This window comes from Copadichromis virginalis, linkage group LG7 (assembly GCF_057382275.1).
Source record: "Copadichromis virginalis isolate Kocher_CV1m ecotype Utaka linkage group LG7, C_Virginalis_male_GT1.1, whole genome shotgun sequence".
In the NCBI taxonomy this organism is placed as follows: Eukaryota; Metazoa; Chordata; class Actinopteri; order Cichliformes; family Cichlidae; genus Copadichromis; species Copadichromis virginalis.
Genome location: NC_140624.1, coordinates 27,506,560 through 27,534,189, shown reverse-complemented (window position 1 = coordinate 27,534,189; position 27,630 = coordinate 27,506,560). Strand labels below are relative to the sequence as shown.

Below are 27,630 nucleotides of genomic sequence, written 5' to 3'. Positions count from 1 at the left end.
TCTGCTCCTGGCCACTGTCCAACACACATTGCAACCGACTCCTAGGGCGCCTCCTGTGGGTAGCGGCCCTACAGGAGGATGGGCCCATGTCCCTTTTTCAGGCTGTGCCTGGCCGGGCCCCGTGGAAGGTCTGGCCACCAGAAGCTCGACCTTAGGCACCTTACCTGGGCCTGGCTCCAGGGCAGGGCCCTGGTAACCCTGTCGTGGGCAGGGTGAACTGTTCCCTCGATGTTCTACTCATAAGAGTCTTTTGAATGGCTCTTTTTCTGGTCCCTCACCCAGGACCAGTTTGTTATGGGTAACCCTACGAGGGGGCAACCCCACCCAACAATATAGCCCCTGGAATCTCTGGCACACACAAACCCCTCCAGGACAATAAGGTAGCGATTCACGGAGAGGGGTAGCGATTCCATAATGATTGAATACAAAATAAGTAATAGCCCTGAAGATACTGACACTGTAGATGTGAAAGATCAGGAATAGTACCACTTTGAGATAAATGTACATGTCCTGAATAACTAGTGTTTTTCAGCTGCTGTACACTCTTCGATATATTGTGTTAATTTTTTTTATTATTATAAACTGAGTAACTGATAGATTGAACAAAACTTTTACCTCCTCAGGGTGCAGCAGTGTTGAGGATGCTTTCAGACGTTCTCTCAGAGCCAGTCTTCATCCAGGGACTGAGTGTATGTTTTTGTATATTTCTTTTAGTTAGTTAATGAGATACATCACCTTATCCAATATTGTTCAGCCACAGATAATTAAGAATTTTGGATTGTTTTCCTTTTTTCTGCAGACTTACCTCAATTACTTTGGATACAGTAATATAGTAGGGAATGACTTGTGGCATCATCTGCAGATGGTAAAATGATGATTTCTTTTTTTTATTTACAAAGGTTGTATGTGACTTTGGCATTTTGTTACAGTTACAAAACATGATTGTTTGGTATATTCTTTAAAAAAGGGATAGTACATTACCATAATTTTTTTTTAACATTTTATGGCATTTTGAAATTTCTCACACTACCAGACTGTGCAGCCAGACACAAAATCATCTGCATGTATTGCCATATGATCCTACAAAGGACTGAGGTTCTATTAAAACACACAGTACAAAAAATTTCACAAATTTTAAATTTCACAATAGCTGACAAATGTTATTACTGCAAACTTCTTATATTTTATTTTCATTTTGTCTTAAAGTTATTATCATTATGCCTCTGGTGTTTTTTTTTAACTAAATTCTTTTTGGTACTTTTTTTTAATCTACAGGCTGTGAAAGAATATAATGGTTCACTTCCTCATTCAGTTGATCGAATTATGAGTCCCTGGGTGCTTCAGATGGGATTCCCTGTGGTTACTATAAATACAGCCATAGGGAAAGTATCCCAGAAGCACTTCCTGCTGGATGCAGATTCTAACGTCACAGTCAAATCACCTTACAAGTATGCAGAACTACAGCTTTTGAAATGCAAATATGCTTTGACTCATTGTGGCAGTATTGAGAAATATGTCATTTTTTTATATGTCCTTCCCACAGCGTTTAGATTTAGTCTAAAGTCAACTTAGATTTAGTTACGTTTTGTTTTCATAGCACAAGTTCACAGCAATAGTTATTTCAAAAAGCTTTGTATAGTAATAAAAAATACCTGGCAATCTGAAAATCTCAAATAGCCCTTTGCAATAGCAGGAAGAAAGAACTCCCTTTTAACAGGAAGAGATCTCTGGTAGAATCAGGCTCATGGAGGAACTATAAACACATCAGGAAAGTGTTTGCTTGTTTAGGGTTGTTCACCACATCCGAATCAAATTCCTGATGAAGGCTCTTAGGATCCTGTTGCATCCTTCTCTGAAAGAACAATTTTTAGAGGGTATAGCAGACGTGGCAGTTGGTTGACTTGAAACTACAACGTAAATCTCCACATTTCTCAAAATAGTATTTCAGCTTTTTTTTTCTCGAAATGGCCTTTTGGGTTTAAACTTTAAATTGTGACAGCTCAAAATGGACAATAATAATGAAAGAAAATCTGAAATAACTGGCACAGGTAATGATACAGGTAGAAATCTAGACAGCAACGTTTGGTCTGTTTAACGATTCGATTCTTTATCGATTCTCTTATCGATTCTTGTTTTTAAAAAAGGAGAACACACAGGTCGATTAGCTTAGAACTTTGTTTTATATCGTCTCTTTGAACAAGATAGAAATTTAGCAGTAACATGGCCTTACAAACCCAACTGTGAGATCTTAAGAGATCCAGCCTATGGCTCTTCCATGGGGTGTCACGGGGTCCCCAGAAAAAAACATTGTAAATGTAAAATAATAAAATAAATATTCTTCTGTAGCAATAACAAAGTATAACATAAATTATTCTGTAGCAATTACACAAGAATATCCAGTAATGTCCCTGCCTACAATTAAACACATTCACTTACCGAAAATCGGGGGCATCTGCTGTAGCAAATGGGTGCAAACCTTTGACCACAAACTTAGTCCCTGCTCGGTGACATTCGTCTATCCTGGACTAAAAGGAGACGCTACCGGTAGACTGCAGCGAGAACTGCCAGCATCTGAGCCAGCCAGACTCTGTCTGTCTCTCTCATCATGGTCACCTAAATGCACAGTAATGGCAGGTTTTGTAATAAGGCAGATAGTGCTGACATAATATGCACTGTTAGTTGATTATTTACCTGCCGTATTAACGGGAGAGGACGTGCAAACGTTACCGCTGCTGCTGGGTTCGTCCAGAGCAGAATTAAAAACACGACATTCATTTAAGGTTATCGCGTGTTTTATGAGCAAATGCTTTTGCATATTCATAGTGTTTCCTCCCTTAAATGAAAGATCTACTTTGCAAGTATTGCAAGTTGCCCTGTTGTCATCTGTTCTCGTAAAGTACAACCAAACTTTTGAGCGGTTGTGCCGCTTAGGCGCCATGATTCCTGCCAGGTAAATGACGCTCAACAACATGGTGCCGTCATTCGAGGCGACTGGAATCGATAAGGGAATCGTTGCAAAAATGACAAACAATTCCAATTAATTGAAACAGTGGGAACCGGTTCTCAACAAGAACCGGTTTTCGATTCCCATCCCTACTTATAGTATTTATAGAAAGTTAGACCCTTTCTAACTCTCTATTTTGTTCAAACACTTGACACATGTAATCACATAACATTATTGGATCACCTTATTTAAGGTCCATTTAAACAGTGAATTGCTAAACCGAATTAAATAGAAATATTAAATTCACTAGTATTTGTCAGAGCTGCACCTGTTAGTAACTTGTTTGGTATATGAATGACGCTAAATGTGTTGCCTTCCCCAGCTATGAGTGGCTGATTCCTATTCGATGGATAAGGGGTGGTACGGTCCAGAAAGATATCTGGTGGCTCATGGAAAAGGAAGGTAAAGCTGGTACACAGTTTTAATGTGGTTTTACAAGTACAATACAAATGTAATTAAACTTTTTGAAAATTTAAGCATGTGGGTTTTTTTTTCTTTTCCTCCATCAGTGATAAACTTAGAAATGAGGAGTGATGGTTTTTGGGTACTGGCCAACATTAATGTAACTGGATATTACCGGGTAAACTATGACTTGGGAAACTGGGAACGCCTTTTCACCCAGCTTAATACAAATCACAAGGTACACAGACACTCTCTGACATGATTCACATTTTCTCATTTAATGGATGCAGGACATCAATTTCGTTATTTTCTGTTATCAGTATTTATGCATATGCATAATGAGATATGCATATGTACATATAAAAAATTCCCCTCTCATCCCTGTGGGCAGTCTTTATCCTTCAAACTCAGGTCCTCAACCAGATCTTGGATGTTGTTCCTGGGATTTGGTGAAGCCACACCTAGCTTGGTGGGAGTTTCTGAACCTAGTGCTCCGATTACCACTGGAACCACTGTTACTTTCACCCTCCACATCTTCTCGAGCTCTTCTCTGTGTCTCAGCAGGGAACGCCTATGTATTTATGAAATGGACCCAAATGCAGACACAGGAGAGATGAACTGAGGTTTAAAGAAAAAGTGAGCCTTTATTGTGGCGGATGGCAAAACTAAACTAAGACCTACACTGGGAAATACTAAAATAGCTATGAAAACAATTTTCTTGGGGATAAATAAAGTATTATCAATCAACCAGTCAATCAACCAATCAAAACAGTTTCGATGGATAAGAACATGAAACTGAAAAGGAACATGCGACTATGGAGCTATGAAACGAACCAAACATGAACATGAACCTGAACAGTAGAGAAAACTCTGTGACTTGACCTGATTCAACATGAACGCAAACAGACGACCCAACAAAGACTGCATGGATCACACAGATCAGGGAAAGTGGAAACACATAGGGAAACAGCTGACACAAATGAACGTCATGACACCACAGGGAAGAGAAACACTAAGCACGTTGAACATAGAAACAGACTTTCAAAATAAACCAGGAAACATGGAGAGACAGAGACGTTACAACACCGGCTTGACAACATGAAACACACAGACAAGAAATACAAGTCATACTGACACAGAGGAAAAGAAAAGACTCACACAAGGGAACATAGATGAAAACCTAAACTGGAATAACACTTAACTTAATCCTAACTGATAATACCAACACAAGACTTTTATTTTCACATATTTTCAATATAATATAAGAAATAAAAATTACAAAATGAACTCAAAATGCTGAGTCACAGACCCATCCCCTGAGACTCTGAGCCCCTGGTACTTCTCCAGCTTCTCATGTTCCTTCTTCCGGATGTTGCTATCATTCGGTATTGCTAAGACTGTCACTACGGCTGTCTTCTTCTGCTTGTCCACCACTACTATGTCCGGTTGGTACATACCAAGCAGGAGCCCATCCTTCCATGATGGTTCCTCCTTGTTCTTGGGTTTCTGCTGCCTGAGGTATTTTTACCAATTACCTAGTAGTTAGTGGTAAGGCGAAATGACAGCCCCAATTTGACAACTGTAAGAATTTATATGATGGCAAGGACCAATCAGCTAAGTAAAGACAAATGACAGCCCATAATTCTTTTAAGAACTGAAGGTCAGTCAGTCTGGAAAATTGCTAAAACTTTGATTGTGTCCCCGAGTGCAGTTGCAAAAACCATCAAGCGCTACAACAAAACTGGCTCATAACAGGACCACAACAGGAAAGGAAGGCCAAGAGTCACCTCTGTTGATAAATTCATCCAAGTCATCAACCCTTTAAAAACTGCAAGTTAACAACACCTCAGATTAGAGCCCAGATAAATGCCGCACAGAGTTCCAGTAGCAGACACATCTCTACATCAACTGTTCAGAGGAGGCCGCATGAATCAGGCCTTTATGGTCAAATAGCTGCTAAGAAACCACTACTAAGGAAAAGCAACAAGCAGAAGAGATTTCTTTGGGCCAAGAAACACAAGGAATGGACATTAGACCAGTGGAAATCTGTGCATTGGTCTGATGAGTCCAAATGTGAGATCTTTGGTTCCACTCGCCGTGTCTTTGTGTGATGCAGAAAAGGTGAACGAGTGGTCTCTGCATGTGTGGTTCCCACTATGAAGCATGAAGGTGGTGTGATGGTCTGGGGGTGCTTTGCTGGTGACACTGTTGGGGATTTCTTGAAAATTGAAGGCACACTGAACCAGCATGCCTACCACAGCATCCTGTGGCAACATGCCATCCCATCCTGTTTGTGTTTAGTTGGACGATCATTTATTTTTCAACAGGACAATGACCCCAAACACACCTCCAGACTGTGTGAACGCTATTTGACCAAGAAGGAGAGAGATGGAGTGCTGCACCAGATGGCCTCCACAGTCACCTGACCTTAACCCATTCGAGATGGTTTGGGATGAGATGGACCCCAGAGTGAAGGCAAAAGGGCCAACAAGTGCTCAGAATCTCTGGGAACCCCATCAAGACTGTTGAAAAAAACATTTTAGGTGACTACATCATGAAGCTCATCGAGAGAATGCCAAGAGTGTGCAAAGAAGTAATCAAAGTAAAGGGGAATTATTTAGGAGAAACTAAAATATAAAACATGTTTTGAGTTATTTCACACTTTTTGTTTACTATACAAGTCCATATGTGTTAATTCATAGTTTTGATGTCTTCAGCGAGAATCTATATCATTCCAGGTTATACCAGTGATAAACAGAGCACAACTTGTGGATGATGCATTCAGTCTGGCCAGGTAGGTCCATTAAGTTGCAGTTTTTCACTAATTTCCAGTTCTAATAATTCTGGTGTCTTTTATATATACCCACTGATAAAAAAGTAACTATACAACTTTTCCTATTTGAGACAATGAAGTACTGACTCAAGTGCAAGCTTTAGGTTTTTACGCAGATCTTTTCTTTTGATGCCACCTTTTGCTTTTCAGTAACTACATTTTCCCCCCAGACTTAGTTAATTGCTGTTTTTCAATTTAAAGTTTTGGAAGCTTACATTTCTATTATTTATAATCAGGAAATACAGATGATTAGTAATGACGAAGTAAGGGCAGCTACGAAAAGTGGAAAGGAAGCTGGTGCCATGGTCCTGGATCTTTGAGCCAGTTTTTTTGTTGTGGACTCCTGGGCCTTTCTTTTGGATTTCAGAGATGATTTAAGTTCATGCTCAGTATTTTTCATTCCGAGTTTAGTATTTCCTTGTGCTTCTGAGTTTCTTATGTATATTTTCTCAGGATGTCTTGTTTGATTATGTTAGTTCCTTTAATGTCCTAGAGTCTGTGTTCTGTCCTCAATGTAAAACCTTACAATTCCAAAGGAACTGCAAGTAAGCCTGCAGTCTGAGAGCAAAGTGTTCTATAGTGGCAGCATGGGACACTAAGGACTTTAAGATGAAATGGGGCCTGCTCATTCAAGACCTTTTATGTGAGGAGAAGGATTTTAAATTTGATTTTTGGATTTATAAAGGAGCCAATGAAGAAAATCCAGTATGGGTGAAATATGCTCTCCCTTTCTAGACTATGTAAGTACTCCTGCTGCAGCATTTTGGATCAACTGAAGGCTTTTTGTTGAGTTCTTAGGACAGCCTGATAAAAATGAATTACAATAGCCAAGCCTAGAAGTAATCAATGCATGAACTAGTTTTTCAGCATCACTTTAAAAAAACAGGATGTTCCTAATTTTAGAAATTTTGCACAAATAGAAGAAAGCAGTCCTACATATTTGTTTAATATGTGCATTGACGGACATAGCCTGGTAGAAAACACCAACTCCAGGACTTGTCACAGTCTTACTTGAGCAGAGGAAAAGCAAACTCTTTGCGTTTTGCGGGGCGGCATCATGGTGGGGGCGGCATCAAAAAAAAAAAAAAAAAAAGCTCGTTCTCATGCTGCCCGACGTCATGCCAGCGCATATTGTGAATGACATAGATACCGATCGGTTTTCTATCTCCCATTTGCTGGGAGTAAGGACGCCCTCCGTTTGCGAGGTGCGCCTGCTGCTTGCGGCACAGGGATGAGAGGGCGGGGCGGCGGGGGATTCTCTGGCTGGCTGGAGCAGCATCTAATAACCAACCCACAAAATAACACAAAATAAAAAGAAACCAACAAACACGAAAACACCAGACATTATGATACAGACTTATAATTTGCACCGATGTTTTTTCAAAATTCTATACGCGAAAAGTGAGCGCGAGAGCCCTCGGTGCGCCTGCTTGCTGCTGAAGTCAAAGTAAACTTTATTGTCATCTCCGCTACATACAGTCCAGTATATAGAGAGACGAGACGACGAGGCTCCAGTTACAGCAGTGCAAGTAAACAAACAATAAATATAAGAAGAGTGAGAAAATAAATATACACTTTAGGACCAGGGGTAAAGGGATCAATAACAATTTAAAATTTACAGTTTGATGATTTAAAGTCTCACACACAACCCGTCGAAAGGGGAGGGGGGCCGGCTCCTTCCAAGTAGAGCACATTTCATTTATAATGTTGTAAATCCAAGACCATAATGTATTCATGATTTGAATCCTGGGTTGTGTGAAATCCCAGAAATGCACCCTAGACAAAGTGAATCTGTGAATTAAGGTGTAGGTCTATTAGGTTATGTTGTGGTGATCCTCGGGTTGGGGGATTTGTGTTCATACTGGAGTGCAAAATTAAAACCAATGGAAGATGGACAAGAAAAGTTCAAAGCCATCAGGTCCTCAGTTTATAAAAAAGACAAAAGAAGAGGAGGAGAAATGAGCAAAAGATGCAGGTAAGCAGATGTGTCATTGGATAATGGCAGGTCATCCTGAAACAATCAGAATCAGAATACTTTATTAATCCCTAAGGAAATTATGTGGGTTACAGTTGCTCCAAAAAGAAATGGTAAAAATAGTAACAGTAACAGTTACTGCCATAAACATACAGCAATGTGCATAAACATACTTATTTTAATGCAGATATTGTCACAATTAATTATCAGCATATTAGACATGCAACCCTCCTATCTGCAGACAGATGTCAAGCCAGCTGCACAACAACAACAGATTCTGAGCTAACATTACTCCGACTAATTTGAGGTTCAAGTGTTCTAAAAATCACACTCTCCCTTTAATACACAGTTTTATTACCTTCTCACATTGTATGAGAGTTTATTTGCTAAGTGTCATAGGCAGAATCTGGGCTCATCACTGAACATAATATTCCTCCACATGTTCATGATGCACCAGTGCACATGTTGTCAACATCAGTTCAAATGGGCCTGATGGTGAAGGGCACCCATGGCAGGCTTCCTGGCAGTACTGTAAGGCCAGAGTTCGGCTGTGTCCAGTCTGTTCTGGGTAGAGAGCCACCGGCTTCATCATCCTGCAAACTTTGACTGCAAATCTGTTGAAGACTAACTGCGGTCCCTGGCCTTCTTGCGGTGTCATCTTCTTGGGGTGCCCTGTGTCTGAAATTCCCTGTTATATGGAATTTTGTGTTCAATTTGGAGATGATACTAGGGCTCATTATAAATACGCTGGAAGCTGGGTTTGGAGAACACCACCTTAAAGTTGCTTTATGGCATGGGGCCATATCCAGATCAGTGAAATAGGGTAAGCTTAGAGCAGACATCAACTGACAAGAATCAGAATCGCATTTATTGGCAAAGTATCTGCACAAACACATACAAGGAATTTGGTTCCGGTCGATGGTGTCTTTCAAGCACAACAATGTAAAAGCACACAATATGTGAGCAACACAATGAACAATATACATAAACCACAATATAAAAACATCTAAATCCTTATATACAAAAACTACAGGATTACAAAAATGAATACCACAGAATGTACATAAGGTGCAGTTGCAGTATGGCAGTGTGAAGCAATGTGACAGTTCAACTATTTAGGAGGGAAATAGCAAGGGGAAAGAAACTGTTCCTGTGTCGGGTGGTCCTGGTCTGCAGGCCTCTATACCGTCTGCCAGAAGGCAGCAGGTCAAAAACTCTGTGTCCAGGGTGTGAGGGATCTGTAAAGACCACTGTAGAAGGGTCCATGCTCACTGGTCCTGTTAATCAGATACCTGATTGGCACCTGATCGTCAGCACCTGGGGTACCAGAAATTCAAAACAAAGAGTCGGTAGCAGAATAAGTTATTTGGCAATGTCAAAAAAGAGATGGCAAGTTTTCATGGGCGCAATCCACATACTCAATTCCACTGCTCAAACCACAAATGTATTTTTCTCACAAAGGTGGTGAAAAGAGGTTTTCCAGTGTTACAAGATTTATTGAATAAAGAAATTTGTTTGTGGTCAATTCTTTGCTGTAATATTGTTTCTTAGCAATAAGTTATTTATTCCCATGTATTCTTTCTGCAGGGCTCAGCTGCTCTCCACCTCTCTAGCCCTCAGGACAACCTCTTACTTGTCAAAGGAAACAGAGTACATGCCCTGGCAATCTGCTCTCAATAATCTGGACTATTATTACCTCATGTTAGACCGTACGGACGTCTATCAGCCCATGCAGGTGAATACTTTCCAAAGTTTAGCTTTTTAAGAAATGTTCCTTTACTCTCTATGACTGTTTACCAGTGTTGGGTAAGTTACTTTAAAATAGTAACTTAGTTACATTACTAGTTACTTCTCTCAAAAGTAACTCAGTTACTTCAAGTTACTCGTTACTTTCAAAGTAACTAGTTACTAGGGAAAGTAACTTTGGTTTTACTCAGAATTCTCTTGTTAATGTGTTGCTTCCATAACTTTGCCAGTCTTCTAGCTTGCTTACTTGCCACAAGTGCACTGTGCCACCTACCAATAGAAAGGAAAAGATAATGTGCACATTTCCACGAGAGAAATCCCACGCCTGGACCGTCATTGACTGCTGCCATGATTCTAGCCTCCGTCACAGCATCATGTGCGCCTTTTACATCCAACACAAAAACTGCAGTTGTGGTGCTTTCGATTGTACTCGGAACTCGGAAATTCTGCCTTTTGAATAGGAAGATGTGGGTAACACCAGACTGCAGATGAGCTGCATACAGGGCTGGACTGGGACAGAAAATTGGCCCGGGCATTTTGACTAGAGACCGGCCCACCATTATAGGAAAAATCATAAAGCCTTTGAATGATAATAAACACTGTTGTGACAGTGATGTACACTGTTTTGATGGTATATATGCATCAATCTATCAATCGTTTGTTGTAAGATTCAGATAATTATTTTTTAAAAGCTAGACATTTTAAATGAGAATAAGAAAGAAAAGTATTTCTTTGTGCCCCCCTCTCCCTGTTAATGCCCTACATGCCCCCTGGCAACACTTTGCTAGACCCGCCCCTGCACAGTTACCAGCTGTCAGCTGCTTAGAAAAGGATCCTGGGGTTATTTGTCTCTCAGAAACAGTTCATAACTTCCCTTCAACTCATTCATGTCACCTAAAAGGTAAACCTGTTTCTCCATCACCTGTTCAGCTCTGATGATTCAGTAAGGACATCTCCTGGTTTCATCTTCATGTTTCCCTCTCACCACATATACAAACCATATCATGACCAGCAGCTTTTTTTTACAGCTGTGGCTCCAGCAAACATCAGCTGATACTAGAAATTAATATTAAATAAATTCTAACAACAGCTGATCAAGCTTAAACGTGCTGCTGTTGTTTAGCGCGACATCCGCTGGTTTCCTCTTTCGGCGCAAAGTGGGCGATAAACAAACAAGAGAGCCGATCAGCTGATCATTGATCAGTTTCATGATTGAAGTAGAAACGGGAGAGGGAGGGGGGAGGATGAGAGAAGAAGAGGCAGCTGTGCAGCAAAGACACAGAGTAACTCCAGCTTTGTGCCTTTTTCATTGTAGCTGAATTACGGGACAAACTGTTCCTTTTCACCTCAATAAGAAACGCGTAATATTTTCTCTGAATACCAGACGGGATGGTTGGCAACTCTAATAACTTATGAACAAAATAAAGTTCAACATCAGTAACATCATAGCACCACCCAGCTGTATAGAAACTCCGTCATGCTAGCTAGCACGCAGTACGGAAAAAGTCAGCATAACGAAAATAAACTCCACCTACACTTGGTTTATATCTGACCCAGAGAGACTGCAGGTCATAACTTCTTACCTGAAGTTCAGTTCACCTGACACTCAGACCGGCGGCCGCCTCGGGTCTCTTTTCCTTCTGCGTCCCCTTTCCTTCATCCACCTGCTGGCCTCCACCACTTGCTAATGTTACTGAATCTGTGGAAGCTCCGCGATAGTCACCACACGAAGTAACGAATAACGAGCCTATCTAAATCCCAGTAACGAGTAACGCGTTCCCGGTTTTGGCATAATAACTAGTTACCGTGCTCGTTACCACAATAATAACGTAGTTACTGTAACGCGTTACTTAATAACGCGTTAGTCCCAACACTGCTGTTTACCCAACTGTGACTTTAGACCCATTTGGAGGAAAACATTTTCTGCAGATAAACTCTCCTTAACTCTTGATTTTTAGGACTACATAAGAAAGCAGGTGACTCCACTATTCCTATACTTCAAGAACATGACCTTAGACTGGAGCAGTGTTCCTGTACAACACACCGATCAGTAAGTATACTCACCAGGATACATAGTCCACCTATAAACGCAAACAAAATATAAAGATGAGTAGATGAGTATAGGTTACAAGACATCAGAGAAACAGCAGCTTATATAGATATAGAAAAATAAATAAATAAAGACTTGAACCACAATCCAAATGGGTTATTATAGTCTAAAAATCACTTTCCCATCTTATTCCTACAAAATAATCAGCAATCCACAAATGACATATATTGACATATATTCCACCTTGTAATCAGTGTGTCAAAACAAAAAAGAGATCTGATTTAGCAGTTGGCTTGAGTGCTGGATAGTAGTTTAATTTATTTTTTGTACTTAAGTTTTGCTAACCACAATTTCCATTAGTTTTAGATTTCTCCTAGACTGCATTGTAGTGTTAGTCTAGTTCTTACTCTAGTATAGTAATGTATCACAGATCAATCTTGGTCCTTGTTCCAAGAACAAAGTACTTTTATTTATAAATGCATGGCCGCATGAATAAATTAAAAAAATTCTAAACATGTACTGAGAAAGTGGGTACGGAAAGTATTCAGACCCCCTTAAATTTTTCACTCTTTGTTATAATGCAGCCATTTGCTAAAAGTTAATTTTTTTCCTCATTAATGTACATACAGCACCCCATATTGACAGAAAAACATAGAATTGAAAAACTGAAATATTATATGGTCCTAAGTATTTTAGAATTTTGAAGTTACCTGGATGAGCCTGCTTTGTAGTGCAAACCTCAGCTGAGGTAAACAGCAGACTGACAGCCTACATTCACTACAGATGAACGGCACCCAGAAATAGTTGTCCTTCAGTGGCCACTGTAGGTGAACTGTGGAATGAGAGTGGTAAGAAAACAGAACTCAGTTGACTGCAATCTACAGTCCACTGACATCTAGCAGTTGTATTTTATACACTTTAATGTAGAACTTTCCAGTTCTGTTATGACTCGTCTGCCTCAGTTTGAGCATCACTCTTGTGGCAAAACTCTTAGCGCTCTGGTCCTTTTGTAAAACAAATATATATATTATATGGTATAGAAATCAGTTAGACAGTAAAAAATGCTTGTATGAATGTGTGTGAATAGGTGATTGAGACATGTTGTACAAAGTGCTTTGAGTGCTCAAGTAGAGTGAAAAAGTGCTATATAAGAACAATTTCATGAATTTTTTTTTTTTTATTTATCTAGCCTTTCTTTATATTAGCAAAAAGCTAGTAATTTGCTAAGATTTCAGTGCTTTTTCAAAGTCTTCATTCCTTATTTAGTGCTGTTCAAAGAAAATTCCATGGTGGATACAAATTTTGGTGACCATACAGGCAATGTACAATGAATGAAACACGTGAAACTACTTATGAGATAAATAATCTATATGAAAATCAAAAGAATTGACACTTTTGACAGTGGTTATGCTAAGTTTTGTGTAGATTGGCTTACCCATTAAGGAGGTGATGGGCTATATACACTACTTTACACCAGTCCAATGTGTCTCTGATGCTCAGTGATGGGTTATTCCCATCACTGAGCATCAGCATTTTACTAAGCAGTTTAAGCAACTGCGCGCTCCCACAGGTGGCAATCACTTTCTGCCCGACGATCACTTTTTGGCACAACACCTGGAGCTAAGGAGCAAAACAATCGCATGAGTGCTGTTTGACTGAGGAAGAATAAAGTAGTCGTGGTAAGCCAATCACACGACCACTTCAAGACAAAGCAACTAGGTGATATATACCAGTTTATAAATTGTGTTGATAGGCAACGTAAAACCAGAGTCATGATAAACAATATATACGCAGCGTTTTTTTCCTCAATAGTTTCGCCACGTTTACTGTCTAAGGACAGCGCTAGCAAGCACTCTCTGCTTATGAGCAACAAATCAAAAACAAAAACAAAAAAACTGCCCTTTCATTTTGGTGGGAAAATGCACCATGTCAACCAATCAAAAAATGATATGGCAACATGACATTTGGTTGTTTAGGAAGAGGGGGAAGTTTTAGGAGTGACGGCGAGAGAGAGAGAGAGAGAGAGAGAGAGAGGAAAGAAAGACAGCAGTAAAAGAGAGAGAGTGAGTTTTGAGATGTGAGAGATTTGTGACGTTTAGCGTGTTTGGAGTGTGTAGTTAATGTGTTGTCTTGTGTTGTGTGTCAGAACAATGAGGTGACTGCTGTCTCCAGGTAAAAAATAGGAGTGATACACCTGCTGCTGTCAGACCTGCAGGTATCAGGCTGTGATGTTCTCCTTTATAGTGGACAGAATTTTTTTTTTTTTTTGGAGTGGCACAAATAATTTGTGGCATCTTATTGAATGCAGAACAGCTGATTGTTCTGTAAATAGTTTGAAATAGTTATTTAAAAAAGGGGGTAAAAGGTAAATGGCTGCAAATAACTTTGTTGTTTGCAAAACTTTGTGGTTGTTACAGTAAAAATGTAACTTTCTACTTGGATTTTGTTTTTTGTCTGACTTTAGATCAATTGTGTTAGTACAGTATGTCAAAATGAAAACTTAACTGTAAATTCAAACACGTGAGGTTGTGCTTTAAAGGATGATACCAAACAAGGCAAAGTAAATAGTTTTTAAAGGTAAAATGTAGAGGAAACATCAAAAGTAGTTAAAAATGGCCAATTATACCCTGGACCCCAGAGGCTTAAAGATTTTTTTTAAAGTAACGCAATAGTTACTTTTCAAGTAATTAATTACTTTTAGAATCTTGTAACTCAGTTACTAACTCAGTTACTTTTTTGAAGAAGTAACAAGTAACTATAATTAATTACTTTTTCAAAGTAACTTGACCAACACTGCTGATGTTTCAGATATAACGATGCCTGTCTCTTCTTGCAGATATAACCAGGAGAATGCCATTCGTATGGCGTGCAGAAGTGGGGTACCAGAATGCAACAGCTTGACAACCACATGGTTCAAAAAATGGATGGAGGAACCTCAACAAAATATGTGGGTCAACTTTATAAACTACTTTTCAATCACTGCGCTTTAATGAGATAGTTTTTTTTTTTTACATTGTAGAAATTCTGGGCAACAAGGAAATTCATATATGGCATATTCCATAGAGCAGGGGTCTCGAACTCCAGTCTTCGAGGGCCGGTGTCTTGAAACTTGTTGCAAAACATGTGAAAAAGAGCAGTAGGTCATTAGCAAGACTCTAGAGAACTTGACTGCATGCTGAAGTGGCAACCCCTAACCCTACTCAAGTCAATTTAAGTAAATGTAAACATTTGTTTGGGAAAATGTTGTTCTAAAGTTACTTTTATTGCACCATGTTCATTCACTCACAAGCTGCTGTAACATGAATCAAATGGCTGAATTGCCAGCTCAGCATACAGTCAAGTTCTACAGAGTCTTGCTAATGACCTACCAATTGTATTCACTTGTGTTGCAGCACGGACACATGGAAAAGTTTCAGGACAGGCCCCCTTGAGGACTGGAGTTCGAGACCCCTGCCATGGCAAAAAGCACACATGTCCAGGACCTTTTCAAAAACACAATATTTATATGAGCCATCTTAAACATTTATTTTTAATCTAAATGAAAAGAATTAGCCTGTTAACTTGGTAATGCTAGCTTTGTTTCCATGTGCACTGTTTCCACACAATGCACACATTCTTAGTATTAAGAGAAACTTTAAACGGTACAGTAATGCCTGCAGCTGTTGGAAGGCAGCCCCAAGCTCTTTAACAGCCTGACTCACAGTAGAACTAACCAACTGCTGTCTTATTTACATTAAGGTGTAGTGTAACTGCCAGCATAGTATTTCCAATATTATTAATAAAAATAGAAAATAAAACAAAGCTTAAAATTGAATTTTGAACCTGAACTACCCAATTCCCATTACTCAAACCAATATCACCGAGTCTAAGAGCAGGTCATATTCAACTGAATCAAATGCCTTGGACATATCAACAAACAGCTGCACATTACCGCTTCTTGTCCAAGGCAAAAATGAACTAAATGATATAAAGATCTTAATTAAATGTCCTATCCGCAATAGTGCCATTATACTTACCCATACACCTATATTTCTAGCTGATGAAACCTATTACAGCCTGCAACAGTAAAGAACCTTGGATGTATTCACTTTAACAGCAAGCAATTCAGAGTGCTGTTGTGAATGGTGTGGGGGTAGGGATAGGCTTGGGACCCTCCCCTAGCTCCGCTGCGGAGGGTCTGTGCTGATGGACGTGGGTTACTGACCTGAACTGCTGCTGAACTGGGCCCTGGTCCGGATGGGCCTGGGTCCCCTTTCCCTGGCGGGTTGCGGAGTATGGGGGTGCCTACTGGGGTGGCTGCCGGTGGAGCTCACGGGCACGTCACTGCAACCCCTCCTGGCTTCTGCTCCGCGGCTGCTGAGTGACCCCTCATCTGGGGATTTGTAAATATTGTAGCTATCAATTACAATCACACAATTGGGCATTAACTTTTTAAACTGCATCTCTGATAGAACCATGATATTATTATCAGTTGTGATAATGTAGATATTTATCATGTCAGTTTTAGGGACAAGACTTCTAACATTAAAATGTAAAAGGCAAAGACCTAATCTATTTTTAAAATCTGCTGGTCTGAGAATGTTTTTTATTGGACCAGGGTTTGGTTGCATGTTCCCAGATAACAGCAGAGCAGCATAACAGACTTGAATCTATTAGTTTTATAATCAGCATCTCTGGCAGCTGAGTACAAAAGCTCTTTTTGCACTTTGAGGATGTCATTCAGAGCTTTCAGAGATTGTAAATATAGCAGAATCCTCTTGTGACTTGTGATTGTGTGATGTCAGTCTTTTTCTTTTGCATAGAATGAATTTCTCAATGAAGAATAAATGAATCACTGACAAATATTCAAAAACATAAAAAAGGAGACGGTAAATGCCCTCTTGCAATTGAGTTCAAATCATCCAAAGAGGCAAATATTAATGAACCAACAGATGCGAGTGGCCAGCTTTTCCTGAAAAGTCAGTGACTCTGCTACTTGTGGACAAAATTCAAGGAAGTAGGTTCAACAAACTCTGAGTTTAAAAATAAACCAAGTTACAGTGGGGCAAAAAAGTATTTAGTCAGCCACCAATTGTGCAAGTTCCCCCACCTAAAATGATGACAGAGGTCAGTAATTTGCACCAGAGGTACACTTCAACTGTGAGAGACAGAATGTGAAAAAAAAATCCATGAATCCACATGGTAGGATTTGTAAAGAATTTATTCGTAAATCAGGGTGGAAAATAAGTATTTGGTCACCTCAAACATGGAAAATCTCTGGCTCTCACAGGCCTGTAACGTCTTCTGTAAGAAGCTTTTCTGTCCCCCACTCGTTACCTGTATGAATGGCACCTGTTTGAACTCATCATCTGTATAAAAGACACCTGTCCACAGCCTCAAACAGTCAGACTCCAAACTCCGCCATGGCCAAGACCAAAGAGCTTTCGAAGGACACCAGGAAAAGTATTGTAGACCTGCACCAGACTGGGAAGAGTGAATCTACAATAGGCAAGCAGCTTGGTGTGAAAAAATCAACTGTGGGAGCAATCATCAGAAAATGGAAGACATACAAGACCACTGATAATCTCCCTCGATCTGGGGCTCCACGCAAGATCTCATCCCGTGGGGTCAAAATGATCATGAGAACGGCGAGCAAAGATCCCAGAACCACACAGGGGGACCTGGTGAATGACCTGCAGAGAGCTGGGACCAAAGTAACAAAGGTCACCATCAGTAACACACTACAACGGCAGGGAATCAAATCCCGCAGTGCCAGACGTGTTCCGCTGCTGAAGCCAGTGCATGTCCAGGCCCGTCTGAAGTTTGCCAGAGAGCACATGGATGATACAGCAGAGGATTGGGAGAATGTCATGTGGTCAGATGAAACCAAAGTAGAACTTTTTGGTATAAACTCAACTCGTCGTGTTTGGAGGAAGAAGAATACTGAGTTGCATCCCAAGAACACCATACCTACTGTGAAGCATGGGGGTGGAAACATCATGCTATGGGGCTGTTTTTCTGCCAAGGGGACAGGACGACTGATCCGTGTTAAGGACAGAATGAATGGGGCCATGTATCGTGAGATTTTGAGCCAAAACCTCCTTCCATCAGTGAGAACTTTGAAGATGAAACGAGGCTGGGTCTTCCAACATGACAATGATCCAAAACACACCGCCCGGGCAACAAAGGAGTGGCTCCGTAAGAAGCATTTGAAAGTCCTGGAGTGGCCTAGCCAGTCTCCAGACCTCAACCCCATAGAAAATCTGTGACGGGAGTTGAAAGTCCGTGTTGCTCGGCGACAGCCCCAAAACATCACTGCTCTCGAGAAGATCTGCATGGAGGAATGGGCCAAAATACCAGCTACTGTGTGTGCAAACCTGGTAAAGACCTATAGTAAACGTTTGACCTCTGTTATTGCCAACAAAGGTTATGTTACAAAGTATTGAGTTGTATTTTTGTTATTGACCAAATACTTATTTTCCACCCTGATTTACGAATAAATTCTTTACAAATCCTACCATGTGGATTCATGGATTTTTTTTTCACATTCTGTCTCTCACAGTTGAAGTGTACCTCTGGTGCAAATTACTGACCTCTGTCATCATTTTAAGTGGGGGAACTTGCACAATCGGTGGCTGACTAAATACTTTTTTGCCCCACTGTAAATAACTCTGAAATCATTCAAATTCAAATAATTCACCATATTGAGTGGCAGCAAGTATGAGTAGCTCTTGAGAGAGTGTTCAGTTTTAAATGTGTATTTTCCAAATATCGTGATGTGCACAACTCTGGGAAAAGTAATGTCCGCAAGAGATAATCTTCTTAGCCCTTGTTCGTCACCCTCAGAATGGCTTCCTCAACTTCAGTAATATGTGGTGTCTAAAGGCTAGTAAGTAGAAGTACACGCCATTTTTGCCGTCAGTTCTGATGGGAAATGTCAACTCACTAGTCGACAAGTGTGACGAGTTGGGTTAGACTGGTTGGGAAGCACTGGTGAGAAATCCGTGAGTCTAACAGTGAGTCTTTTTAACAGGATGTATTTTAAGATACTTACTCAGCAGTGTGTTAACTGTAACCTTTTCAGGATCCACCCCAACCTGCGTTCAGTGGTGTACTGCAGTGCCATTGCAGCAGGTGATGAGGCTGAGTGGGAGTTTGGATGGTCACAATTTAAGATTGCTTCTGTAGCAAATGAGGCCAACAAACTCATGTTTGCATTGGCCTGCACAAACAACACAGAGCTGCTAAACAGGTATGTGTGTCCTTCCTGTGCACAAATAAATGGAACATATAGTGATGTAACAAGTCAGTAAGAAAATCCCTTATGTGGCCCATAAATCAAGTCAGGGAATTTGCAAACAAACAAAGCAGATTTTTTTAAGCCCCTTGGGTTAAAGCCTTAGAATTAACAAACTGATATAATGAAAAGAACTGTTTTTTAAAGCAGTATTGTCTCCCATAAAAAAAAACTTATAAAGGAACTCATTATAAAAACTGAAACTATTTTTGCAATCTATTGTAGCTTTAAACTTTTTAAGAAACACTGAGTTGAGTGTGGATACAGCAGAGACTCCAAGAATAAACATAGGTGAAGGAGCTTTAGTAAGTGCATTTCTTGTTTTAACTGTTTTCACAGGTATCTGTCTTACACTTTAAACTCCACTATCATCCGGAAGCAGGATGCCACCAGTGTCATCACATCTGTCGCCAGCAACAGAGCAGGACAAAAGCTGGCTTGGGACTTTGTCAGAAACCATTGGGAATACATGTTCACAGAGTTAGTATCACACTGATAAAAAATAATTTGCATGTGTGAGGTGGAGCAATAACTGAAAATACAGAAAACATCAACATGGAGTGTGAATTTTAGTACAGTAGCATAAGGTTGTTAAAATATACTTTTACCCTTTTTTGATTGACAAAATAATAATCAGCACTTCTTTTATTCTGAAAGCATTTATCAACCATCAGTTTAAGTCCTGAATGAATATTTTAATACGGTCAATTGAAGTCACAATGGATTGTTATATGCCAAGTAAAGGAGGGTTCAAAACCTGAGCTGGTACAGGTGTGGTCAGAAGTCTACAGGGGCATGATTATTATGGTAATTTGTGGCTCTTGATGATTTCTAGTAACTTTATTTTTCCAGGAAATGGTTGTACAGCATAGCTCTATAATGACTTTTAAAAAGGGTATACAAGTTTGAATTTACTTTGGATTTTCTCTAATGCCATAATGGCACCGGATACCGGTACCCATCCCTATTCTTCAGTGACCTTTTTCACTCACTATGTGTTTATCCAGCACTCCATTTTAATCTGTGGCGCTCTTCCACAGCATGTCTTTGTCCCGTCTTCCCCCTTTCACCTCAGCTGGTGATAGTAAATGGACCACGCTCAGCTTCCTTAACCTGGTTCTGCTAGAAGTTTCTTCCTGTTAAAAGGAAGTTTTTCGACCTTATAATATAAAATGCTTTAAGGCAACTTTCGTTGTGATTTGGTGCCATATAAATAAAACTGAACTGAATTGATAATTGTTTTATCATTTGTTCCTTTTGAGTTTTGTTATTTCATGCTTTAGGCCCTTGCCTAGCTTTTGTTATAGTTCGTTAGTTCCCTTTTCTGATTCCTCTCTATTTCCGCATGTCTGTCTGGTTGTCTCCGTGTTCTGTCTCTGTGGTTTCTGGTCTCTCCCTGTTTAGTTGTGTCAGATGGTCTTTTCTCTCTAGTCTCCGTGTTTCTTTCCCTTTTTTCTGTCAAGTTTGTATATCTTTGTCTCTGTCTCAGTGTTATGTTTCCTGTTTTATTTAGACAGTCCCCTGTCTTGTGTGCATTCTGTTCACCTTTCTCCTTGCTGTCTCATTAGTCAGTTTCTGTTCCGGTGTGTTCCCTAGGTGTATCTAGTCTGCTTTGTAACCTCCTGTGTCTGTTTTAGTCCTCCATTTGCCTCAGTTCATTTCTCCTCATGCTGTTTTTTCACTCGTCCTGTGTGTTTCCTAGTTTCCACGTTCCTGGTTTCATCTGTGCCTGAGTATTTAGTATTTTTGAGTTCGAGTACTAGCAGTAAAGCTGGCCTTTAAGTTTATGTTTAGTCTGAGGAGTCCTGCATTTCGGTTTATTCCCTGCTTACCACACTGATGATCGTAATGTATACAGTTGTAACTTGGCTTTGGTTTAATAAAACTAAAAAATAAACCATAAATAAACCATGGTATTCATTCCCATGAATGTATGTTAATTTCTGACCACAACTGTAAATATGCCAAATTTTATGTGTGCAAAGCTTCCAAGAATCTGTGAAATAAAGCATTCTCGTGTTCTTTCAGATATGGCGTGGGCTCTTTCTCCTTTGCTTCTATGATCACTGGGGTAACAGCGAGGTTCTCCACACCTGCTGAACTACAGGAGGTATACATTGATTAGGTACAATACAAAACCAATTTTTAAATGTTAAGCTTTTGTCTGAAGTCTTTTCCTGTGATTTCTCTCACAGCTGAAGGAGTTTGTCGAGGCGCACAGTGCAACAGGGTTTGGTTCTGCCACACTGGCTGTAGATCAGGCCCTGGAGAGGACCAGAATGAACATCAAGTGGCTGCAGACAAACAAACAGGAAATCCTGAACTGGTTCAACAGTCAGAACGGAGATCAAATGCAGTAACAAAGGTGTGTTTGGAGATTTAGTGTTGTTTTGGTTTTTTTCTGGAAAAAAAGAGTGACAATTTTATAAACTACTGGTGTACTGGTGTTAATGAAAAACAGCATGCAGTAATAAAGTAGTGAAAGATGTCTGTCCAAATTAAATTTGATTTGACTGTATATGAGATGTGTTTTAATAAATAATAAACTCAGATGATCCCTTTATTAAACTGACTGACAAATGCAAATAAACTAAAATGTAACCAAACTGTAAAAACATTTTACCCATTTTATTTTAGATAGATATCAGATTTGATGATATCCTCACATCAGAACTAAAAAATGTATTTCATAGATGTGTTATGGGATCTGACAAAGTCTGATTTTAATGGTGAACAAGTCTTCCTTACTTTTTATAAACTTCAAAACTCGCCTCTGTCAGTGCGCCCCAGGGCAGCTGTGGCTACAATGTAGCTTGCCATCACCTGTGTGTGAATGTGTGTGTGAATGGGTAGATGACTGAATGTAGTGTAAAGCACTTTGGGGTCCTTAGGGACTAAGTAAAGCGCTATACAAATACAAGCCATAGGGTCTTTGCCTCAGGCCTGTCCTTCTGTCTCGTTAATCTCTTAGAACAGCAATTTTCTTTTTTCAGTAACTGATGCAGGGAACCTCTTATAAGCAATACTTTTTCCACTGCGAGATTTCTGCTGCGTATTCAGAGAAGGACAAAATTTGCTGTGACTTTTGCCTTCTCTCACAACATGTTGTTGTAATGCTGTTCATTTCAATGCCTTCATTCATTTTAAGTCCAGAATACGTATGAGTGAAAAAAAAATAACTAGGAAGGTGAAAATTGTAAGAAAGAGAAGTCAACCAGCAGATTAGATTTTACCTAGCAAAGTGTCTTCAGGTCAGAGAGAGAGAGAAATAAAAGTACACAGCTTTGGTCACATATATTTTGTACTCCACTGTATTGATTTTGTCAAGGTCTGCATTGGCAGACCATGTGGAGTAGAGAAATAAAGACCCAACATGGGACAATTTTAACTGAAAGTAAGACATTTATTGTGTTTGATAAAAAGTATGAAACAAAGGGCTAGGCAAACCAATACGACACTAAACAAAAATCTAAACTGTGGAAACAAGAAAGTAAACATGGAAAAACCATAAACCTGGTGAGAATTCGTAAATACCTGGAAGCATGAAACCTTGATAACATGGCATAAACGTAACAGACGACTTGACAATGAATGCATGAGAGTTCATACAGACAGGAATACACAAGAGGGTGACGAGGGAAAAGGAAGCACACGGGCAACACAGCTGGGACGAATAAACATAATAACAAGTCAGGAGGAAGCAAACTGAACACGCTGAACATAAGACGCGAGAATGTCAAAGTAAAACAGGAAACACGCAGACCAAGACACACACACTTGACATGGCAATAGGGAAATAGAAACTGGAGATGAGACATGGACATAAATAAGCAACAAATACAGAGAACATGATGGCTAGGGAGAACACACATGACAGACAAGGGCAAACATGTAAATAAGAGGTGGAGACAGAGGGAGAGAGGGAGCGAGACACGAAGGGAGACAAAGACATCGCTGAGACACACAAAGGGCGAGGGAGACTTAAACACAAGGGACATGACAGACTCACACGCTGAAGGCACGGCACTATAACCAACATAGTGGGGGAGACACCTACGTGGGAGGAACCTAAACAAGGAAACAGAGAACTCAAACAGAACTAACTGAAGCCTAAACTATACAAACAACATCATAATACAAAAAGGCATGAAACTCAAAATGCTGGGTCAAAAGACCCAGCACATGACAGTAATCCAGTAGAGTCCAGTACAGTACTCATGCGGAAACATCAAAAAAGACCAAATGTTGGACTTCAATACACAGATAAATATTCTATTAACTTTAAATAATGTGACTGCAATATTCACTGATCATAAGCATCTCTGTCAGGAACCGGCTGTGTGCTGGCAGGAGAGGACCCAAAGGCAGGACTAACAACACGCAGGGATAAATTCAAAACACAGCTTTATTAACAGAATGGCAAAGGGCAATATAAAACTACACTGGGATGAACTAAGGCACAGGGAGGCACAGGGAGGCCACGGGGAAACGCACACAACACTGATGGATGACGCACAGAAGGTAATGAGAGACGTGGGAACACACGGGCAGCACAGCTGAGGACAAACACATAACAAGACAGGGGGGACACGGAACTGAAAATACTGACCCAAGACGTGGGCCTTAAACGTAACACAGTAAGGACACAGAGGCAGACCGGAGGGGAGAGAGAGAGCACAGGGAGAGCATAATGGGCTGTGGAAACATGGAATAAAACTTAAGGGGAAACAAGCCACAGGAACTGAGAACTATATGAACACAGATACACAGAGGGAACACAGGACCAACAACACGGGGAAATCTAACAACCAAAAGCTAAACATAACAACCTAGGGACTAGAACTAAACTTTAAACTAACAAGGTGGACTAAAACCATAATACAAAATGACAAAACACAAGAAACTGAAACCGCTGGGTCAGAAAACCCAGGATCGTGACAATCTCAGTTAATTGCAATGAGCTGTTAAAAACTGCAGGTGAATTGATGCTGCAAGAATGACCATCCAACAATAACAATCATCCAATTGTTTTTTAAAAAGAGGTTAGTGCAAAGAGGTGTCCAAGCAGAATGCTTGAAGAACCATTTTCCTAAATATTACATTTTCAGTATGACCAATATATCTCTTGTTAGGATCCTATTAAAGGTTATGTATTTCTTCAGTCTAGGGGATGTAAGTTCAAATGTTCTCTGTCCTGCAGGTCAATAAAATAAATTTGTCTGCTTCATCCAGTCTCACAATTACTGTTTGCTAATGATTAATCTCTTAAAAACAACAAGTTTACGATGAGGGTTATTTTTAAAGGCTGTATTTTATCCTTATAATAAACAAGTACATTTTCAGAAACTGGAAGGTACTACATTTCATATAATGTTGCATACATTTGTGCCATACAGTTATTCACTTAATTCTGTTTACAGGTGTTGGTGGGCCAAAGAGGCAACAGTTCTTAAAAAACATGCAAGTTACCAAAGTCTACTCCTGTCCTTGACCCTAATCCTAGATGGTTCTTCAATAATATACTGGATGTTAAGAGGTTGATCTGAAGGTTATTTTCACAATGAATCAGTCAAACATCTGGTTAAAAATATTTGAAAATAGTGATCCCCATATCCCACTGCCTTAAAACTGACACCAACAGTTCAAAACAAAATAAACTTTCAGAAAAGGGGATTTCACTTATGTTGCTAATATTTTCAGTTTAACTAAGAATCACCAGTGAATTAACTGATTGTGTATTACAGATGACATATACAGACAAGTGCAGTATTATCAGATGTGAAAATCCAAACTAGAACAGTATTAACATTACAAGACATAAAGACACGTGGGAACTGGAATGAGTGAGATCACCCCTGCAAAAATTCACAGAGCAACAGCATCACATTTCTGTCATCAAAACCTAATCTTGACGTTAATATGTAGAAGTATGTGATTTAATCACACTGATCACATAAAATCTGTTACAGTCTGGGGCTAGTTTGCTAAGCTAGGTTATTTAGCCACTGTTTACAAGGACTAGCTTATTTATTTAGTATAAAGAAAAGCTAAAGCAGATTTTTAAGCTATGAAATATTGATAACAGAGCTTACCCAAGTCTGTCTTTGCTGCCTTAAGTCACTACAGTTTTAACCACATGTAGTCACAAATGTGAAGTCACTATGTATAAGCTTTAAGGCATGGTGTAAACAGTTTGGGTTACATGTTTGTAGGTAGAGTTTGTTGAAATCGGAAAATCTTTATTCAGTTTTTTGTCCCATGATTTCAAGCAGGTTATTTGCTAAAAGTGTTGGAAAAACTTTTAAGGTGCAAATTACAGATAACACTTTTTTTACCCTGACATGCATGTAAATAGTGGTAGGAAGACAGAATATATTACAGCGCGTGCTTTAAACATTCAAAAAACATCTGTCCACGTAAGTCAAACAAATCATTAAATGGTTAGTATGTCAACTGCCTTAGTGGATTCATGGCATCAATAAAGACTCATACAGAAATACAGAAAAACATAAACCTGCTTTTTCCTGGTCTAAAACCTCCAACCTGAAAAAAATTGTTCTAATGAACAGTTGTGAGTTGTTCCAAGTCTTGTCTTTTTTTAAGTTCAGAGTCAAGGTAAACTCATTAGCCTCCAACAAGAAGTAGATGTGTTTTGGCCTCTTCCTTACCCCCCTCATTCCCACCTCAGCACGCTCGTATCACTTCACTGGAGAATTTTCTGTTGCGTGTCAGGCAGGTTGAGGGCCACAAGGCCGCCGCACACCAGCGCAGTAAAGGATAGTAGAATAGGGATGGCTTTGGTGATTCCCACACAGCTAGCAAAGATGGAGCTGCTGAGAACAGCAGCCAGTTTACACAGAGCATTCAGCACACCAGAAGCTGTTGCTCTAAGAGAAAAGAGTGACAACAGAATGACATTTTGAAGCAGCCTTATTGAAAATAAAACTGTCACCAGGACTTTTCATTTCTTAACATTTTAATGTCCAAACAGAAAAAAATATGGTTTTGTGTTTTTTCAAGACTGCTGTGCAATCTTTTTCACACATAAACAATATTATACATAAATCATCCTAAAAAAAATAAAGAAATGTGAACACGGATCCAATGATGAATCACATAAATAATAAATAAATACAGAATTATTGATCTATGGTTTAATAGGTGGAGTTCAGGAACTTTTTGATCTCAAAACTTCAAAAATTCAAAAATTCACATACATTTTTTAGTTGCAAGTGAAAAAAAAAAGTGATTAAAAAACACGGGCTCATTTTAAATCTGATCCCAGCAGCATATTTGAGCAACAACAACAAAAAAAGAAGAAATAAATGATTTAAAAAAGAAGTCTTTGGAATAATGAAACTTTCAAAAGTAAATATTTTAATGTTTTATGTTTACCTACTGAATTTAATATAATGTGATCAAGTGGTCAGGGATATGTGATATGAGGATATTGTAATCTGTGGTTTTAGGAATTGGAATTTCTCATCAGATGCACTGATCCATATTTTGTTTGTCCCAAAACAAATTATATATATACATACATATGTATATACATACATACGTATATATATATATATATATACATACATATATATATACATACATATATATATACATACATATACATACATATATATATACATACATATACATACATATATATATACATACATATACATACATATATATATACACACATATACATACATATACATACACACATATATATATATATATATATATATATATATATATATATATTAGGGGTGCAACGATATTCGTATCGATATTGAACCGTTCGATACAGTGCTTTCGGTTCGGTACGCATATGTATCGAACAATACAACATTTGTAATTTATTTTATCAATTTTCCTTCTGACGATGCTGTCTGTGTTGAGCGCTCAGTGAATCTGTGTTGGACTACTCCGCCTAGGCTGCACTGTCGAGCGCAGATCCACTGAGCGCTCAACACAGACAGCATCGTCAGAAGGAAGAGCGCAGGGCAAGCTAGCGAGACAGAAGTTAAGCTCTCCTTGCAACAGGCAAATTGAACGTCATTCAGATCTGGCGTTTGGAATTATTTTGGTTTTCATGTGACGTATGACCCTGAAGGTAAGCGAGTCATGGACTAAAGTAAAACAGTATGTTGAATGTGCCATGCAATGCTCAATTACATTGGTGTGAACTAGTGTGTTAGCGCAGTTAGCTCATTAACGTGTTGGCCGTCTAGCCCCATGCACGGAGTGATCGGCGGTAGCTCGTTAACGGAGATTTGCCGTGTTGTGGCGTTAAGGTAATTTCAACGAGATTAACCTGAAAGCACTAGCGGGAACACAACGAATA

General features: G+C 39.4%; 2 protein-coding genes and 1 long non-coding RNA gene across 3 annotated transcripts in view; 1 reads left to right on the top strand and 2 right to left on the bottom strand.

Moving 5' to 3' along the window:
- The window catches only part of LOC146705194 (aminopeptidase N-like), a 38,638-nt gene extending 16,758 nt beyond the window's left edge, over window positions 1-21,880 (top strand). The window contains exons 11-23 of the mRNA XM_085462784.1: window positions 624-689; window positions 800-865; window positions 1,276-1,448; window positions 3,327-3,406; window positions 3,514-3,644; window positions 6,145-6,200; window positions 9,802-9,949; window positions 11,919-12,010; window positions 14,847-14,957; window positions 19,074-19,241; window positions 19,626-19,766; window positions 21,315-21,396; window positions 21,482-21,880. Coding sequence (XP_085318910.1) covers window positions 624-689; window positions 800-865; window positions 1,276-1,448; window positions 3,327-3,406; window positions 3,514-3,644; window positions 6,145-6,200; window positions 9,802-9,949; window positions 11,919-12,010; window positions 14,847-14,957; window positions 19,074-19,241; window positions 19,626-19,766; window positions 21,315-21,396; window positions 21,482-21,646 — 1,479 coding nt within the window. The 3' untranslated portion in view covers window positions 21,647-21,880. The remainder of the gene's footprint in view (window positions 1-623; window positions 690-799; window positions 866-1,275; window positions 1,449-3,326; window positions 3,407-3,513; window positions 3,645-6,144; window positions 6,201-9,801; window positions 9,950-11,918; window positions 12,011-14,846; window positions 14,958-19,073; window positions 19,242-19,625; window positions 19,767-21,314; window positions 21,397-21,481) is intronic.
- On the bottom strand, window positions 8,626-16,862 carry LOC146705195 (uncharacterized). The gene is made up of 4 exons (XR_014921303.1): window positions 16,215-16,862; window positions 12,721-12,842; window positions 12,025-12,041; window positions 8,626-9,531 (listed from the first exon to the last, which is right to left on the bottom strand). It is a non-coding gene; the product is annotated as an uncharacterized LOC146705195 (long non-coding RNA).
- A 1,793-nt stretch (window positions 21,881-23,673) lies between the features above and the next one.
- The window catches only part of LOC146705193 (synaptic vesicle glycoprotein 2B-like), a 45,748-nt gene continuing 41,791 nt past the window's right edge, over window positions 23,674-27,630 (bottom strand). The window contains exon 16 of the mRNA XM_085462783.1: window positions 23,674-26,173. Coding sequence (XP_085318909.1) covers window positions 25,990-26,173 — 184 coding nt within the window. The 3' untranslated portion in view covers window positions 23,674-25,989. The remainder of the gene's footprint in view (window positions 26,174-27,630) is intronic.